The sequence below is a fragment of the Pseudopodoces humilis genome, chromosome 20 (assembly GCF_049639895.1).
Source record: "Pseudopodoces humilis isolate 2021_Gansu_Grassland_sample_001 chromosome 20, ASM4963989v1, whole genome shotgun sequence".
In the NCBI taxonomy this organism is placed as follows: Eukaryota; Metazoa; Chordata; class Aves; order Passeriformes; family Paridae; genus Pseudopodoces; species Pseudopodoces humilis.
In genome coordinates, this window is record NC_142219.1 from 7,160,977 (window position 1) to 7,180,388 (window position 19,412).

Here is a 19,412-nt window from a genome sequence, read left to right on the forward strand (position 1 = left end):
TGTGAGCATGCCTGCACTCCTGGAAGTAGTGACTACAAACAGAGCTATCTCCATCTGTGCAAAAGCAGGGAATCACAAAAGCAGAAACCTGGAACTTGGCCGCACACATGCCAGCTGAGGTCCATAAAGTCTGGCTGTGTTCATGTCTAGCTGTGCCAGGGCTAAATCATGCTGAGATGGAGCAGGTGAGTCTGCTGTGACTTCCCATGAATCATATTATCCTTTTAGAGGGTTGTGATTCTCTTTTGCAGAACCCAGTGTACTCTCTGAAGGTTTTATAGACTTGTAATAATCTATTGGAAGGTCTCAGAAGTTGGCAGCTTGGTCTATATTGGACTAGTCTGTGACATCTGGAAAACCCTTTGGTGGTTTTTTGTTTTCTTTTAGAATTTCAATAGAAGTTAAACCAATGCATAAATGAGAAAAGTCACTTCTGCCTACTGGTCTACAAACATGAAAGGCTCAAGTCATGCTTATAAGTAAACATTTTATTATGAGATTAATACATTATAATCCTTACACTGTTCCTGGCATGATTTTATATTACTCCGACTCCTTTCAACAGCAACTCTCTATAAAAGGTTAACAATGAACAGAGCTACTGGCAAGTTATGCCCTATGAAATCAGGGTGTATGTCATTGGATTTCGGTCTGTCATTTCTGCCCCAGTATCTTTCTGGCTCATGGGGTGATTTCAACCATATACGACAAAAGAAAAGAGACCTTGAGCCTACTTAGGAGTTCCCAACAAACTGTGTAAAAACATGCAGTGTAGTCACTACTAATACTCCTCTTGGGAACATAACAGTATTATGACCACATTATTATGACCTACCAAAGAATCTGCACAGGAGAGAGACTTGATAAATGTAACAGTCATTAACAGGAAAGTGGATCAGTCAAGAGTGTGCATCATCTAATGGCACTGAAGGATGAATTGCAAAGCATCAGGAAGCAAGGAACTATCTGTGCTCATGGAAATCCTTGTTGATAGATGGACAACAAAGAAGCTTCGGCAGCAAATCAAGGCACAATTTCTCAGGACTTAACTCTTAGCACAGAACATGAACAATTCTTGAATTACAGGAGCCTGAGACAGTTCTGCCTCTGGTCGTCTCAGAGGCGCTTTAAGTAGTTTAGTAGTAAGGGGGTTACTTGTTTAACAAAGGATTCTGTTGAGCCCATAATTTATGCTTATAGTATATTGCTGATTTCATACTCATAGTAAAACGTTTTAAATGGTGTTCAGGTCACAGATCTGTGGAATCAGTGAGGAGTTTTACTGCATGCACCATACAGGCAGCGATAGGGTTTTAAATGGGTTGTTTCACAGCCTTGCTAGAGAAGATGACAGAAGTTCTAATCCACCACCTAGTTGGTTTCTGAGTTCCTTTTTCTGCATTGAAAGACAAGCAGTCCTGTGTGTTTTCCATGGAAGATGTTTGCTTTTTCACTTGCATTATTAGCAAACTGCTGCATGAAGGACTGTTTCATTGACTGAAATCATCAAGCATCTCAACTGCAATTGCACACTCTGCATTTAAAAGTATTTTCCATGTTACAGTGTGCTGCTGCAATTTAAAAATAAAAGCTATTTTCAGCTACTGTCTGTTAAGTTTTGGGGGGGGGTGTAAAAAATGAACACAACTGTTTTCTTCGACCATGAAGTTTCTGTCCTTTAAAACGTTAAACTTCTCACGCTGTTAAAGGCAAAAATTCCAGGTGTCTGTACTGAGAATATTTTACATTCCTCCTAAAGCCATATCTTTTTTTTAATATCTTTTTTTTTCAGTGCACAGTGAAATTAGCTCTGCAAGAGGGATGAAAACCCTTGTCAGAGCAATTTTAGCAAAAAGATCAAATGAATTAAATACAAATTTTTCTCAAAGGTGAGCATATTATTTTTTTTTAACAGGGAAGTGTTAGATGAATTACTTTTAATTTAGAATCAGATCAATGGATGGAAAGATAGATGCTTTTCAAAGAGCACTGCAGTTTGCTTCTTAGAGTGATCAGTATGAGTGATCAGTATTTTAGCAGGGTGACTAACGATGTGTATTTTTATCTTTAACCTCTGACCTGTACCCTCCCCACCCTTTACCTTTACCTAACCCTTTCCATTTGCCCCGGTCAGTTAACAGGCAGGAAGCATTTGAAAGCAGTCATGGATGACTATGATATCAGGTCTGCTGCCAGCATTTTAGCATCTGTTAAAGAGCAAGAAGCTCGTTTCGAGCGGCTCACCCGCGCACTTGAGGAAGAGCGGCGCAATGTCTCCTTGCAACTCGAGCGTGCCAATCAGCCCGCAGAGCGAATGAGCATTTGCAACATTGGCAATGGTCAGCCCCTGGCAACCGCCTGGCAGCAGCTCGTACTGCAGGTAACAGCCTGCTCCTTTCACTGTCACTGGAGTCCACCCCTAGCACAGTGTCCCATTCCAGAAAGTCAGTGCATGGTGTGTTGTTCCAGAAAGTCAGTGCATCGTGTGTTGTCAGCATTTCATTATTGCCTTCTGACAGGCCAGAGCCGGGGTGCAGCATGTGCTCCATCGAGTCAGCTCGGCCTTCAGAGCCTTGGCTTGGGAGTTGCTGTTCCTCTTAGCTCATGGGATACATTTAAAAGTATGTGCATACTTGAGTAAAAACCCTAAGGAGGGATCTTCGCACCCTCCTCCAATCTATGCACTTGCTGTAAGTGTGGTGATGTGCTGGTGATTGTAAAAGAAGGCTGAATCATAATCTCCATAGCAAACAAAATTTCCATTAGAAATAGCTGGACTTTGAATAGAGGGAGCAGCATGAAAAGCAGGGATTTCCCTCCTGCAAAGCCTTATTGTTTGTGTAGGGAGGACTTCATAATTTGTTTCTCATGTGCAGTGAATTGATAGACTATTTTAATGATGCAAACTGGCTTTGTGGGTAGCTTTAGATTTCCAAATATTGTTTTGCTTGATACACATTCTTTTAACTGTTTAAATGTGCAATGACAAACTACTTACGTCTCTAAATTACTTCAGCTCTCAAACCCCTCTGACACACAAGGTAAGTCATGCAGAAGCAATAGTACCATTTGTGAAGGTCTATTTCCTGAGAAAACATTGTTCAATTCAGAAGGAAACTGGGCGATGGGGATTCTAAAAGTTGTTTCCCAGTTACACCAGACTGTTTTACAATTATGCTTGCATAGAGCTGTATTGAGGCAGACTTTACCTTATATTATGTTAGCTAACTTTTCTAGTACCAGCTGCCATGATTTTGTACATGTAGGTGCTTGAATTTGGGATTCCATGTGAAAGGAGTAGCCTGCACTGGTTAGGCTGAAAGTCTGACCATGTCTGGTAGGAGCTGTAGGTGGTTATCCTCTGATGTGCAGCTGGGCTGAGAGAGGGGAGATGTGCTTACACATTTTTATAGGAAAAAGACAAGTTCACCTTCATTTTCTGAATGACTTTGTGCAAAGTGCCTGATTAATAGCTTCAGAATGAAATTCCTTATCCACAAAACTGATGAAGCATGAGTTTTCTGCAGTGTAATGGCTTAAGGTCTAACCACTTCCAAGAAAACTTAATAAAAGAGTTTTAAGTTACTGGGGTCTACGTGACTCTTATGGAGAACAGCCCCTGTAAGTGACCCCAGACTGAATCTGTGTATGCTCAGCTCATTGTCACTGGGTGAAGGAAGCTTTAATTCATTGATAATTAGCACTGAGGTTTCTAGAGTACCTTGTATAAGAAATAAAATGGTTAAATAGCTAAATATTCACAATTAAGAATCAATGTAAGGTTAGTTGTGTGAATTTTCATAAAATATACCGATGGCCAAATTCCTTCCTGACTTACTAGAATTAGAGTGTTTAACTGAAGGATGAAAGCTGTACATTCAGTCTTATGCAGAATATATAATCCTTTCATCTCTAGTGTTGTATGTCGCATTTCATTGTGCAGAGTACACAAAGCAAAAGGCTCTCTGTGCTCTGCTCTGTGGGGATTGCTCACACCCATAGTGAAATCCACCTCTCTGAGGCTGTTTCAGTGAGCATTGGCTGAGTGCTGCAGAACACCCCATTCAATTGTTTGTTATAAGGAATATTGCAAAGTAATTCAAGTAGCAGCTTTTCCATTTGGAACTTGTGTGGTGATTATACATAATCTAGTTATTCTGAGTAGAATTTGGACAAAAGGAATGAGGGTTAGCTCCATTTTATGAGGAAGACAAATAATCTTTAATGAGTTTCACAACCAGGCATCAGTTTTCCATGTTGTCTATTCGTCAGAGTGGAATCTGCCAAAGGGTTTTGTTGCAGGAGTGTGTATAGTCAGGGCTTTGTAAATAGAGTCTTTCTCAGCACTTTTTTTTAATATACAGTCCCACACTTACTCCCTTCTTAGAATAGAAAATTAAGCCTTTTTTTTCCCCCTTTTCATTTTAGACAAGCAGAAGTACTATATATGTGGGCAGTGTGCCAGAAGTGTAAGAGTTTTCTGAAGTCCTCAAAACACAAAATCAAGGTCTTACAAGAATATTGATTCTAACTAATGAATTCTGGATCTCTTATTTTTATTTTAATTTTAATTTATTTTTTTAATAGCAGCTTTAAACTCATTCCATAACAATAAGTCCTTGTCCTAGACAGCCCAGTTAGCCACTTGCTGGTGAGTTCTGCCTGTTCAGTGTGAATTTCAAATACTGGAATGGAACATGTGCACTCTGGTGCACTTGCTGACTTTTTCTCTGAGTGTCTATGCCATTGTGTCTTTTGGCCCTTAAAGAGAAATAACAGATCTGCAAATGAGGTCAGGGATGTGCTGTAATTGCCAGAAAGTGTATGCACAGGCTTCTTGAGTTTGCATTAAGTGTGGATATTTTTTTCTAAAAATTACCTTAAAGATGTTTTAATGGGAAAGGTTGATTACTTGAACAATCTAAAAAAATCATTAATGGTTTGTTCAGATATTAGTTAGAAATAGCTGAGATTATTTCTTTCTCAGAGGAGGGGTTTTTGGAAAACACAGTCCTCACAAGGAGAGGTCCTCACTGTTGTTGAAATGTCTCCCATTAATATTAGTGAGAGTATTTTATTCAGGTAGTGGCCAAGGCGTTTGTGTTTTCATAGCCCACTGCAGAAGGCAGTGCCTGCCAAACCCCCAGGCTCTGCAGAGGTTTGTACCCATCTCTGTTCCTGCAGGAGGCTGGGAGCACCTTCTGCCATAAGGACAGTCAGCTTTAACCCACACGGGCCCTGGTGACCGGGACAAAAGTGCTTTTTGTGCTTAATGCATTTGAATGATGGATAAACATAACTTCTGCTCTGTGCAGCTTCCCCAGGCTTCTGCTGTAGCTGCAGTTAGAGTTTGTTGCTGAGTGTGCAGCCAGTGACATGAATTAGGGTGTGTCAACTCGAGAACTTGGGGAAGATATGCAGCTTTATACATGGGTTACTGCAGATTCTGAAGTAGTCAGATAGAGTGTTCATTCAGACTAAGAACCCTCCGGACTAAAGATCATTAGTTACACAGTGAAAACCTTGGCATTAGGCTGGAAAATGTAACATTTAATGCAACTTTGGTCACAGATCTTTTATCAGGCTAATAAAATCTCCTAAAACTCACTGCAGGTTTTAACCATGCTCTTGACTGTCTCTGACCTTGAGCGGTGGGACCCACGTGGCTGGTCACTGCTGTTGGGTTTTGGAAGTGATACTGGTTGTACTAAAGACAGAAGAGTGGTCTGTTAATGTGTTTTTCTGTTTCCTTCTCTGACTTTTGAGGTAAATAATGTTCATTGGTTATTACAGTATTTCAGGCTGTGAGAGTCCTGGCAGTCTTTGCTTTTTGATCAGTTTACCAGGGCAGGTGCAGTGCAATAAGTCACTGGGGAGCAGCACCCATCATGTGTCTTCTATGTGGTCAAGTATCTAGTTGATAATGGTTTTTACAAGCCTGAGAAATCTTACTGCTCTTCATATATGAAGTATTTTGTTTAATCTACCTGGCTTTAATTAAATTCTTTCCAAATCAGCCTTCTGCTGCTCTTCACAGTGGGAACTGAAGTTGGGCAGGAAGGAGATTCAGACTTGCTGATATAGAGATGCAGTATTACCACCACAGAACATTACTAATAATAAAGAATATTCTCATATATATATATTTATATATTAAAATATATGTATATACACTTTTATTAAAACATTAGACATCTGATACTTAATAAACACAAGGCTATATCCCGACTTGGTTTAAACTGGCATGGCTCCATGGGTTTCAGAGAAGCTCTGTCAAATCGGATCATCTAGGGAGCTGAGTAAGGTTTGCATTCAAAGATTGTTTCCCATTACTACATGGTGACAACTTCCATTCCTGTTAATGTTGAATAACCAAAATAAAGAACAGCATTCACTAAACCCCTGTTGCCAGCAAAAGCACTGTAACAATATTTTGACTTTGGAGATTCTGTAGTGCCCTATAGGGATTTGACAGGGGTTTCTGTCAGAAAAAGTTATTGGTCCCCCTTCTTACAGGTAGGAAAGCTGGGGGAATTGCCAAATCTCACATGGTACAAATAACAGAAAACAGTAATTTACATGCTGATGCAGAGTTTTACTTAACAGATATATTGACTCTTATGTGCCTGTAAGAAGTAACATGAGTTGATCTAAGAAGTCTTCACACTAACAAAATCATCCAATAAGGCAGCATTTATTACATTTGACTGTTACTGTGATTCCTTTAGGTTCCAGTGCTCAGTTTGTTGAGGTGTTCTTATATAAAAAAATCAACCAAGTTAATAAAGCTAATTTTTTTTCTTCACTTTGCAAATGCGATTATAACTTTTCAAGGAAAATTAGCTCATGGAAAAAAAAACTACAGAATATTTTTATAGTTACAATTTGTATATATCAGCTTACCTTCCAGACAAATAACACCTGCTTGAAAACAAACATAGTTTACTTTTTAAAATTTTTAGACAGGTATTTTTAAGCCATAATTAAGTACTAATATTCTTCAGTCTTTATCTTAATCTGAGGTACCGGTGACTTCTGCCAAAAATGACATTTAGTGAATTGGGGGTTATTTTTAAATAAAAGGTGAACTCTAAATCACACCAGAACACATGGTGAGAATTTTTTAAAAAATACAAGAAGATTAGCTCAAATTGCTTTTCTAAGAAAATACCATCAAGTTAACCTTTCTGAGTCAGCCTGGGCAACAATAGTGCTTCTGTCTGTATTTCATTACTTTTATTTAAGATTCTCTGCTCCACACTGATGTAGTGCAGACTGCAAGAATATAGGGACTGTTTCCAGTGCTTTGATGGTAAGAAAATGGGTGCATTAATATTGTATATAATAGGTCTTTTAATATTGTATATATGTTTAAACATATCCAGAGAAGCAGCAAAAATGGGTTCTGAGCTCCACTGAATCTTCACCTTGCCTTTTCTCTCTTCTGCCTCTCATACACAATGCAATTCCATCTTTGCGTGTAAAGTTTTATGTAATTAGTTTGAGTTTGTAGTGCCTCTTGGCTTCCTGTGTTATATAACATGTTTGTGCTCATATTAAGGGACTGACAGCATGGAAAATTCCCCTTTTTTTGCCTTACAGGTACGGTCAGGTACAGACAACAATGCTGTCAGTTCATGACAGCTCCCTGGTGTTACAGTACTGTTTCCTGCTACATTGCCAAATACCAATAAAAAAAACTCATTGGTGCTTAACCCATGGATGTTCTCCATGTATTGATAGGTAGCAAAACATTGAAAGAACTTGCATAGATAATCCCTATTCTTTTATAGACCCAGTGGAACCCATAGAAATGCAAGTTCTGCTTGTGGGGTACAACATGGTTTGGTGTTGGTCATGCCCGACCTCATGCCCGACCTGCGGCTGCTGCCGCCCCTGCCCTGCTCCCCTGGCTCTGTAATTTGGCTCGTGGTCCTTTGGCCTGCGGGTTCCTGGGAGTTACAGGGGCACTCACTCTGCCCTCAGCCTCACCCTGCAAATTCAGTGTCAGTAGAGTTCTAGGAGTGACCTGGGTCAGGTTTCACCTTCTGCATATGTGCAACTATTCAAAGGTTCCCGGAGGAAGGAGGAGGGGGATTTGGGAATATGATTCCCACAGGAGAATGAGTTCTTAGATCAGAATTCAGTGTGAGCTGAGAAATACTTGCAGTACCTAGGGATCCCAGCAAGATTTGCACCAGGAGCCATTACTCAGTTACTTTTCAGGGAGATGTGTTCCCATCTGCCCCCATCCCTGGCTTCTCCGGTGTTGGACATGGCAATAATTTCATTTAGCTTGGAGGTTGGAGCTTTGAGTATCTTTTTTATGGGCGTTGTCCCATCTCTGTGAAAGCATTAGCTCCTGGTTTAGAGTGAGAGCCAGGACCTTTGGCTGATGGCTGAGCAAGAATGGAAGCTGAAGCAGGAGCTGGTGCTCCTTGGTCCAAAGCCCTGCAGCTGACTTGGGACAGTGCTGCTGCCAGAGCAGGAGCTCTCCTGGAATTACTGCATGTAATAGTCTCAGATAGAGACTTCACAAAGTGACAGTGTGGCGTGTGGCACCACTAAGGAGCTCCTGCTGTTTGCCTTTCTGCTGGGATGACCCAAATTCCAAAGGAAATACTACAGCCTGTTTCATGTATTGCAGGAGATATTCCACAGCAGAAGCCAAAAAAAAAAGTAAAAAGGGAGTTTGTGCAACAGGCATCATGGTGTATATCATATGAGAGGCTCTGAAAATGGACTCAAGTAGTATTCCAGCAAGAATTTACATTCCCTTGTTCTTCTGTTTCTTGAATAGTCTCACTCTTATGATTATTCTTCAGTCTTCATTTAAGCCCTTAGATGGTAAAAACACAGATACAAGTGAATGGGAATGATAGTATCAATTTCAGCAACAACTAAGAAGCTTTGACCAGCTGAATCAGAAGCTGTGCAGTTCTTTCCAGAAGGGATTTATTTGATAAGCAAACTACTTAAACCCCACTTATGAGAGTTATTTGGGGCTCAGAACTGCTGGCATGCAGCTGAATCCACTCAAAATCTGATGTGTTATCTGGGAAGTATTTGTATAAACTTTGTCAGTGAGTCTAGTTTAAAACGTAGATTCCGAATGATTCAATAAAAAATAAAAAGGGAACCCAGCAACTGAGAAACAGACCCTCTTTCTGGAGGAAGAATGACTTTATTCTTTATATGATTTGGTTTTTTTCAAAACTTAATTACATACTATGGTATGGCTTTACATGTGCAGGTTGAAAATATACGTCCAGCTCCAAACAGCACACCTTTGCAGAAATGTCATTTTGCTTTCTGTCATCAAAAGTACCTCATACTCAAGTCTCATCTCAGCACTTCATCTGTTGAGTATGTGCTGTTCAACTCTGTGTGGGAACTCCTGAATTCCAAAGTGCCATCTAATGTTTGTCTGCAGGACAGCAACTGCTTTGTACTACAGATTGTAATAGTGCAAAGCAATAGCCATGTTTGCCCATAGCATCTCAAATATTTTGCTTGATAGTTCCAACTCTTTTTGTTTAGTGTAAATTTTTATTGAATGATGTTTTGGAAGCAACTGAAAAGCAAGGATTTTCTTACTTTGTTTGACAAGACTTGTGAAAGAATGCTTTCTTACAACTGTTAGCCTTTCTGGCCTGGAGCTATGCCAGGTTTTAATTAAAAATATTTAAATTGAATGAAAAATTCACTGTTCCATAGCAATTTTCCATGATTTTACATTGCTTTACCAATAGACCTATGTTTTCCTCTAGGAGACTATACAAGAGAAACACATTAAAATTAAATTCTGATTTCAGTGTGTTCCCATTATATAAACAGGCATCTAGGTTGTTCTTTGCATGGTGCCTCTGAGTGTTACAACATCAGCAAGTATAACAGCAAGTAATTATTAGAAGTCTTAAAACAGGAACATTAAAATGTAAACATTAAAGGGTAGAATCAAGTTTAACAGGATTTTTTTTTAAAAACAACTTTCTAGTCCCATTTACCACATTTGCTTCTTGATAATTAACATGAATCATCTTACATTAAAGTTGTGATTTATTTTTTATGTCCTGCTGCTTGTTTGTTTCTCAGTTCAGACAGCAGGACATGATTAATTGTCCTGACTTTTTAAGATTTTTAGTTGCCCTACATTTTAGTTCCCAAGCATACGACTGTATTAGTTTAGTTGGGGTGTTCAGGAAGAAAGATTTTAAACCGTAACAAAATCTTTTTGTACTGTATCTCCCAATTAAATGAAAAGATTTTGTTTCTAATACAGGCCTTGATCCGTAGGGGGGCAGTGAGGCAGAGCTTTATCCCTGCGAGGCGTTGCCCAGGAGCCGGCCAGCCTTTGTGAGCCTCTTCCCTCACACAGCCATGTGTGCCTGCAGAAAGGTTTTGCAGAAACTTTAAAACCACCAAGCAGCCAACCTGGCAATTTCCTCTTCCCCTGAGCCCTTTGGGCTTTGGACCTGCAGGGTTCAACCTGGTTTTTAAACTCAAAAATTTTCTACGCTTCCCTTTCAGGTGTCTGCAGTGTCTGTAAGCCCTTGTGAACTAATGCTGAAAGAGCCCAAAATGGATGTTCGGTTATGATGACATTGATAAATTACTGAGTCTTTTGCTAGTTTAGGCCATCTTGTTAATGGTTCAAATTATGTTCCTGCTTGCTTTGTCACAAATGTGGAGTGATTCACTGAAGTCATCAGTGTGACTGAGAACAGAATGTCCAAAGATGGCCATGGGCAGCCTGAGGCTGTGTGCCAACTATAATTAAAGCCTTTGATTTAAATAAATGTCATGGTTTACTCCTTATTTAGATTCTATAAAAAAACCAAACAAAACAAACAAAAACCAGCCAAACAAAAAAACAAGCAAAACCCCAACAACTGCTTCTTTTTTAAGCTACTGAATTACTAGCTGGAGAGAATAGTTTTTTATCCATAGTTGTGGTGATGGGGAAATGCTGTAGAATACCATCAGAGTTCATTTTAAGGACTTAATCCAAAATGCTGTCACAGTGGCATTTTTAGAATACTGTAGTTAAAGATTGAAAAGAACTATAGTGTCTGTGTTTCTAACCCATCTCGATTAGCTCTTCTTCCTTTTTGCAGTCTTAATTTCATATGTAACTATTTAAAATACAAGAAACCTGCTCTGGAATAAATTTCCGACTTAAGAGACCTTAATTCTCTCTTCAGAAGGGACTGCAAAACAGCTTCAGGTTTTGGTTTGAAGAGGACAGTAATTACCATGAAAATAGGTAGATTGTGCAGACAGTTATCAGTCTGGTACATCATGGCAAACCACATTTTTATCTTCTGGATGAGAGAATGACGAGTTAAGCCGGTACCTTCTGAGCAAGTTCGTAATGTGCAGCATGAAATATAGCACAAATCATCTGGAAAATCCACAAACCAAAACAAAATCGAAAACATGAAAATACTGGGTCTTTCTTTCCTGCATTTGAGTCTTTGTTTTCCTTTCCAATAATTACAGCATAAAATTATGGTCACAGAACCAACCTTGATCTGTTTTACTTTCTGTTGACATTCTGTTATTGTAATTAATTTTCATTTTTTTTCCATAAACTGGAGTAGGTTTTTTATCTCTTTAAAATTTAGTTGATCTTTACCTAAATGGAGCTGCTGGGAGGAAACATAGGTCATTCATTCAACTGTGACCTATATGCAGTGACATGTACCTTCCTCTGTCCTTTGTTTCTAATGTAAGCAGTGCTGTCACCAGACTGTCCTTGTTCTCATCCTGTCATATGACAACTTAGATGAAATGGAGTTGACTGATATTAGATGTAGCAAGATGGAAGCTGTGTTGGTATACAAATTAAAATCCCCTGAATTTACTGAAATGCCTAATGGTCTCAACCTATAGGAAGTGCCTGCTTTGACTTGTTCTTCAGCCTCGTGATCCTTTAGACCTCTTTTTAATACTGGCTTCTTAAATAGACACCTAAAGTTATTCTCCATTTATATACAACAGCTCCCTATTGAGGCAACTTGGCTTTGTCTCCACTTCCAACCTTGCAGTATGAGAGCAAGAAGATTGTCAAAATGGTGTTCATGGCAATGCTAGAAATACCTGGCTGTGTCCTACTACAGTCACACAACCATTTCCAGCAATACAGATGCTCTTGTAACTTTACAAATACATTTAAAAATTATGATAATGCTAACAGGAAAAGATTTCAAAACAGATCTCGGAGATAGAATGTTCTGTTTCCATTTGTCTGGATTAAAAGCACTACTGTAGGGCACTCGGACACATCTCACTGTGCTGTGCTTTAGTTCTCCCACTTACCATGTTCATTTGCTGCATGAAATTCACAGAAGGACAATAAAATACCCTTGGCATGGAAGCCCCTGTATGAACACAGGCTCTCTAATTCGGAGAATTGCCAAGGGTGATCGTGCTGCTTTTTCTTATATGGTTAGCTGGGATTCTTGACTCATCTTGTGCCTTCTTGCTCTGTTGAGTTTATGGAAGTTGCATATCACTGAAGCCATATGTTATGATCCCAGGCAGTGCTGTAAACCATTTCCTTTTTACGGCCTCTGAGAGCAGATCAATCTATAGAACAGCACTAGTGATGGGAAATTTTTTAAGGATAATGGGAGAAAATAAGAGAAGCTTGGTTGAGATACTATCCTATTCCATCTTCCAAAGAATTAAATCCCTTCTTACTTATAAATTTTTAATTTCTCAGCAAGAAGAAAGAACGTTTTCACCCTACTTCTGCAGCTAGGAAAAAAAAAAAGAAGTGACAGATTAAGGATTTAAAGCTCGTTAAAAAAAAACAGGGGAAGGTTGTGATGTAGTCAGCGGTCTGATACTAATGGATAGAGTGTTTGTTGCCAGAATTTGGAAGTTCAGTATAACCTTAGGGATCTAATCCATAACTCTTTTTAGGTAATTAGTTCTTTGACTTCACATAGCCAAATCTCAGCATTCAGAATTATATGAGCTGGTAAAATAATTGCAAGAGGCTAAGGGGACTTGAGATGTAATTTCCCTTAAAAAAAAACTTTTAGCTTTGAATCAAAATATTTTCAAAATTCACTTTACAACCAGCAGGCCTACAAACATCTATTTCATATTTTAGAAGAAAAGTATGTTCTTAAATAATAACCTGACTCTAGCACGTGGGACTTCAAAATTCTGCAGCGCTAATCTTGAATGGCTTGCACAAATACCTGTGGGTTTATAACATGAGAGACTTCTTATGTGAGTAAGAATTGGCAAGTCTGTCCAGGAAGGTTTTCAGTTGCATTCAAGACTAGCTCCTTCAGTGCCCTATGGATGTAGGCTTTACACTGATTTTTTCTTTGACAGTGTATAAAGGTCTGGCATGTAGCCAGGTGCATGGCTAAATTGAGTGGTGCTGTTCTGTGCCAGCATGGCCTCAACAAAAGTGGAGCTATTTTAGTTTGTTAACTGAAGAAAAGTTGGACAAGGTGAAGGGGTGGGAGAGCACTGTACAAAAGTACAGGAGATTCATACAGACCTCATTCCTTTTGCTTTGGCCTTTACGTATTTATTAATGGCCACTGCAGTTGCCTCTAAATTATTCCCCTGTAGATAGAATATATCTTTTCCCTCCAGTGAAGCAAATCACTTCAGCTAAACCTTGTGCAACATCTACCATTGCCCTTGTCACACTTAACAGCATTTATTTCTAAACAAGCTAGGATGAGATGGGTAATGTAGTTCTGCGCTGTTCTCTGTCCCTAAAGCCTTAGCTCTAATTTACATCTGGAATGCTGACATTAGCAGTAGTAGGACAGCTGAAATTAGGATTAAATAGGTCTGAAACATTTCTTCCACTCAAATGTCTGTATAGGAGATGCCACTTTTTTATGTTCCTCTGGTAAGATTGATACAAATAAATTGATAGTTTTGGTGACACTGGAAGGATGTTTTAAAATTTTCAGGGAACCTGAAGCTGGGATGAAAAGAGCCTTTTGTACAAAGGCATCTATTCTGATAATTAAAGATGATTCAATTGTACCTTTCTTCCTGGTGTATAGTTTGTCTCCCTGGCTCTGACTATGCCTGTTTTCCAGGGATAGTTTCTAATTTGATGCCAGTATCTTTCAGTCCCTAATTACCATTGTTCATCCACCAGCTGTTACAGTGTCAGATTTACTTATTGCTTTGGTTTGCTGCAGGAAACTTGTAGGAAGAGGGAGAACCACCATTGCCCCTTGGCTGGTGTCTGGAAGCAGTGCTGGATTTTCAGCTCTGGAGGCCACAGTCCTTCCCAGATCTGGCCAACAGCTTCCATGGAAAGTTCAGCTGGTTCAGCAGTGGCTGAGCATCTCCTCTTGCCCTATTGTGGCTCCAGGGGGAAAACCGCTTCAGGTTTAATTAAAGTTGGTTTACACCTACCAAACTACATCTCTTTCAAGACTTGATGTCTTAAAATATTTAATACTCACTTCCTGCAGTTTTGCGGAAAAGGCAGAAAGAAAGATCAAATCCTACAATAAGAAGTATGGGAAGCCTCTCCTTCCTAGATACTTCATAGAGGTTCACACCCTTGCTGAAAAATTAATGTTAAAAACTAGGTACTTCCACTTTACTAGAAATAGATGGATGTGAGAACCGTGTTGAACCATGCTGTGAAGTCACAGGTTTTGTTGCAGAATGTGGTGGATGCAAGGCATAGCACACCTGGCGTTCATTTTGGTAATGAGTAATTTATCCAGGCAATCTTCTAATGAATGTGGGACAGGTTTGTGGGCAGGTGAATGGCTTAAAAAAATTAGGCCAGTTGTACTTTTTAGCTCTAAGCCTCACCGCACCTGTGTAAGATGCAAAAGGGAGGAGACGGTGATGGAAGATCATCGTTGTCTGGTGTTGGTGCATTAGGGATGCCATTAATCTCGAAGTGAAGTACAAAAAGTAAGCAAGCGAGGTTTCCTTTCTTGTGCTTTCTTGCAGAAAGCCCTCTAATTCCGGAGGCAGCTGCGCTCTCCGGGCAGGCGCTATGGGAAGGGCTCTGTGCCGCCGGTGCCGGCAGGTTACCGCTCTGAGAGACGCTGGGAACGGGCGGTTTCCCTCTTTGTCTCTAATCCATCAGGAGAGATCCGGGGCGGGGGCGGGCCGGGAAGCGGGGGACCCCCCGAGGCTCCGGGCGCGCAGCCGCCAGCGGCCGGAGGGACCGCGCGGCGGCGCCGGGCACGGCCGAGGCTGCTCCGGCCCGGCCGGGGCTGCTCCCGCAGCTCTCCCCGCTCCCCGGCCCTGCCCCGCTCCCCGGCGCGCCGGGCGTGGCCCGCTCCGGCTGCGGCTGCCCGTCAGTGCCACCCCCCCGCACGGAGCCTCCCGGCGCCGGGGCAGCGGCGGCACAGCCATGTGAGAGGGACGCGGACGCGTTCCCTGCCCGAGCCGCGGCGGTGCCGGTCCTCCCGGCGGAGCGGGGCTTTTCCCTGGATGGGCTCAGTCCGTAGGGAGCCTGCGGAGGGGCTCTGGGGCGCCGAGGGTGCCGGGTCGGGTACAAAAGGAGCCGGGGGAGGAGGCTCCGGAGGCTGTCAGAGCAGCCGGCTGGATCCGCGGAGGGGCTGCGGGCAGCCGGAGGTGGTGTGTGCTGGGGACAGCGGGACCGGCACCTCGCATAAATGCCTGCGGAACTCAAACAGGTTAGTGCCAAACTTGCGTCCTTCCCCTCGGGCTCTCTGGGCTCCGCGGCCGCGTGTGCAGGGGGTTCTGGTGGCGTGGAGAAAGCTGTCAGTGCTGGAAAGGGTTGTTTACTCGTGTTTTCATTTTCAGCTGAGAACTAAGAGCAAAAGCTGAGCTGCTCTTTCTAGCAGAGCATTCGAGAGAGAATCTGCTTTTGTCTCTGTTGTGTTAACTGGTGAAACACCCAAAAAAGCAAGCCATTGTGTTCTTTGACCTTCTCGTCCTGCTCAATAAATCTAGGGAGCTCTTTGACATGAGCAGCTAGAAATAGTGCTTTTAAAAGAGAAAGCTTTGCTATTGTGCTTTTGTTCAATGTTTGCTTTTCCCATACTGTGTTCCCTGGCTTTCTCTTTGATTTTCTTGCTGGACATACCAGAGAAATAACGGTGGTTTTTCACTCTAAATGTTATCTTAAACATAAAGTTCTTCCTGGCTGTCGTCTTAGTAATTGTAATGGACTGACAACTCAGTGCAAAATTATTTCAAATATTATTCTTTACTTTCAAGTGTTACTGGGTATTTCAGGGCAAAGCTATTGCAGACTAGATTTAAATAAATAGAGATCATCTAGACTCGTGTAATTCGTAGGTGCTTTGCCTGGGTAACCTTCTCCTACCTTGTAAGCCTCAGAAACCTGATAAATTCGGGTGGTGGCAGAGTAGAGCTGCTTCTCCAACTAGGATGAGGTGGTGTCTTTTTCTTAATCCTCTTTTTTCTCCTCTGCCTTTATAATTTAAAACAGAGTACCATAGAATAAGAAAGTGCATTGATAGTACATCACTGATAATACATCCCTGAATTTGTTTAGGCTCGTTGCACTGGAATTGTTAGTTTCTCTGGCTTGGTTTAATACAGTGTGTTCAAGTCACCCATCTCAGTAACAGAAGGCTGAATCATTTCATGATGCAAATAGGATGCCGATTCCCTTGTGGGGAAAGTAGCCCTTTCAGCTGGGCCTTCCAGTGAGCATTTCTTTGTCTGTGGGATTCCCTGGAATCACAGCCCTGCCTGCTGGAGGTGGCCAAATGCTGGTTTGTTTGGGTGCTTGTTTGGGTGTCATGCTACCTGTGGGCTTCTTAGGAAGGGATTTGATTTGTCTGTGGTGCTGTTCATATTGCCTGACCCACAGTTACTGTACCTGTCAAATTACCTGCAATGGATTGTTGAGTTTTAGATAGATAGATCTAGTTAGCAGCTTCGAGGGATTTTGGTTCTGTCTGGGTTTTTTTTAATACATAATGGAAAGAGCTGGAGGTAAGGAGAAGAATGCTAACGGTAAAAAAAAAAAGGTGTGTTTAATGTCTTTTGACCGGTGCAGTACAGCTATGTTCGTGTCTTCTGGGTTTTCTGTGTTGATAGGCAGAAGAGCTTGAATGAGAGTGGAAGGTTATAGTTAATCACTTTAGGTCATGCTTTTCAGTTAGCTTGTAAGTTCTTCTTCCATATCAAAACAAAAAAAAATGTCAGGGTTTTAATTTTCACACTGTCTGTCAGCTGAGGCTCAGACAGAGATAAGCTGTTTTATCTTTTCTGTTAAAGTAATGGTTCCGGACTCATTTGGAGGTCTTTTTTTACAGAATAACTGTTCAATCTGGTAGCACAGCTACTTATTAGAGAATGCTTTGCTTAATGAAAGGTGGTAGTTTTAAGCCTTGGGTTGTCAGATAAATTTATTGTGCAGTTATAGGGCCTCTAGAAAGTAATCCTTTAGCTGTAATGATCACAGTTAAGTAAAACTCAACCAAATGAATAAATGACTTTGAGGTGGATGACAAGTCTATGCAGTCTGTACAGATAAAGATACTAGAGAGATACTAGAATGGACTTCTGGCACATTAAGTGAAGGTCTGCTGTGTTTAGATAAAGGTAGCTGTGAAATAGTAATTAAAAATAATGAAGTATAACTTCTGATGATGCTTTTGCTGGGAATAGTCACGCTTCCTGAGGTTCTGGGCCACAAAAGCAGCATTTTACCTGAGAGCACTGGTAGAGGAACCAAATGATGAAAACCAAAAATGTGGCTGTGAGTGTGGAGTGGGTGTCACGTTCTTGAGTCCTCTCTTAGCCATTCCCCTTCCTGCTCATGAGGGATGAAAGGTGCTGAAGTTTGTACTGAGTATCTGTAGTCTGCAGTGGCCTTGGAAGTAAGTAAAGAATTTATGAAACTGAGAAGGATCTTGAAGTCTGGAACTGTTAAAATATATGTTCGTGCAGTATCACATACAGCTTTGATCTGGATGTGAAACCTAAAATGCTGGCTTGCCTCAGGACCATGAAGTTGTGAAGGGGAAAGGAGTCACTTAAACTGACTTTTGCCAAAAGCTCTTCAGTTCTTTCTTACTCTTGCTTTGGAAAATACTTTATTAACATTCCAAATTCAGGCACTGACCTCAGTAAGGCTGTCCTTAGTACTTTGTTCCCGAAGCATTTTGCTAGAGGATAATACTGATGTGAAAGAGTATGAAATTGTAGATCTGGCAAGATAAAAAAGCAGTTAATTCATTAGTGGCATCCCTGCTGTGAATCTTTACTGGCAATGGAAAGCTTGTGGAAGAAATGTTCATGGAGGTGCAGCATGCAATAGTATCATTTTCCAAACAGTTGGTCAAATCATTAGAAAAAACAAATAAAATGGGAGTGTGAGGTTTGGCATGGATTTCTGTAGGGATTCACCCATGGATTGTCACATGACAGGCTTGAAACAGGTCTAATATGCTCTGTGACCTTGGAGTGAAGAGATATAGCAGTCTCCAGTATTGAGTCCTCCTTGTTCCCCCGGCAGTCCCTTTGCCAGCAGTTGTGACCTCTGTATCAGAGCTGGGCAAAGGGAATGTGTTTTGGGACTCCCTGGGATGTTGGACTGTGTACAGGTGCAGCTGAGTGTAGGCACACTCTGGTACGAGCTCTGCCACAGAAGCAGTAATTCTCTGCAGAAGGGTGGATTTTGGAGCTCTTTGGGCAGATACTGCCCAATTCAGGTGTGGAATGTCAGCTCAGGTGGAAGAATGTGACTTTTACCTCTTGTGGAGGAGCTTGCACAGCTGAGTCCTTCAGCATAAGGAGGAAGCCTTGGAGCTGCAAGAGGACCCTTGTGTAAGATGTGGAAATGGAAGCGTTCTGTTCATTAAACAGTAGGAACTGTGTTCCTTTAAAAGTTCTGTTGAGGTGTGAGGGCCTATAATGTCCAATTTGTGTGACTGCACAGCTTTGTAACAGCAGTGGACACAAAATATTCCAGCAACTGCACTTCCTGAGGCTGTATTGTTTAACCACCTGTCCCAAAGGTCTGGAGCTGTTGTACGTGGAGCATCAGGCTGGCTGCAATTTTTGCTTAAGTTACATTGCATTACATTTATAAAAATAAAAACATAAAAATGTGTTTCGGTGGTTTTGATTGGGTTTTGGTTTTTTGTTTGGTTGTTTTGGGTTTTTTTTTTCCCCTGTTTTTATGTTGTTGTTTGGTTGATTTTTTGAAAATTTATTTATTTAAACAAGTGTGTGCACTCAAGGTCTTTTCCAAATGTAGAAATACTGATTATGGAAGATAAAATGGAGAAAAAAAGCATGTTAAACAATCACATTTGAAACTGGATGGACTGGATGTTTATAAAAAGGCTTTTCACAAACATTTAATTGCAAACACTTTTCTCCCAGTTCATTTCTGCCACTAAATGAAAGTTTGATTCAGTGGGAGTAGGATCAAGGCCACTGGT

At 41.0% G+C, this 19,412-nt stretch overlaps 1 protein-coding gene across 15 annotated transcripts in view; it reads left to right on the forward strand.

Annotated features, from left to right (window-relative positions):
* The window catches only part of ARVCF (ARVCF delta catenin family member), a 247,023-nt gene that overhangs the window by 93,829 nt on the left and 133,782 nt on the right, over window positions 1-19,412 (forward strand). For 7 of the 15 annotated variants that reach the window (XM_088064814.1, XM_088064812.1, XM_088064813.1 and 4 more), the window contains one exon: window positions 2,135-2,380. The exons of 4 other annotated variants lie outside the window; for them this stretch is intronic. In XM_088064814.1, coding sequence (XP_087920940.1) covers window positions 2,165-2,380 — 216 coding nt within the window. In that variant the 5' untranslated portion in view covers window positions 2,135-2,164. Of the gene's footprint in view, window positions 1-2,134; window positions 2,381-14,817; window positions 14,926-15,336; window positions 15,660-19,412 lie in introns of those variants that run through there. 4 more of the 15 variants (XM_088064819.1, XM_088064822.1, XM_088064824.1 and 1 more) reach the window with 3 other exon arrangements.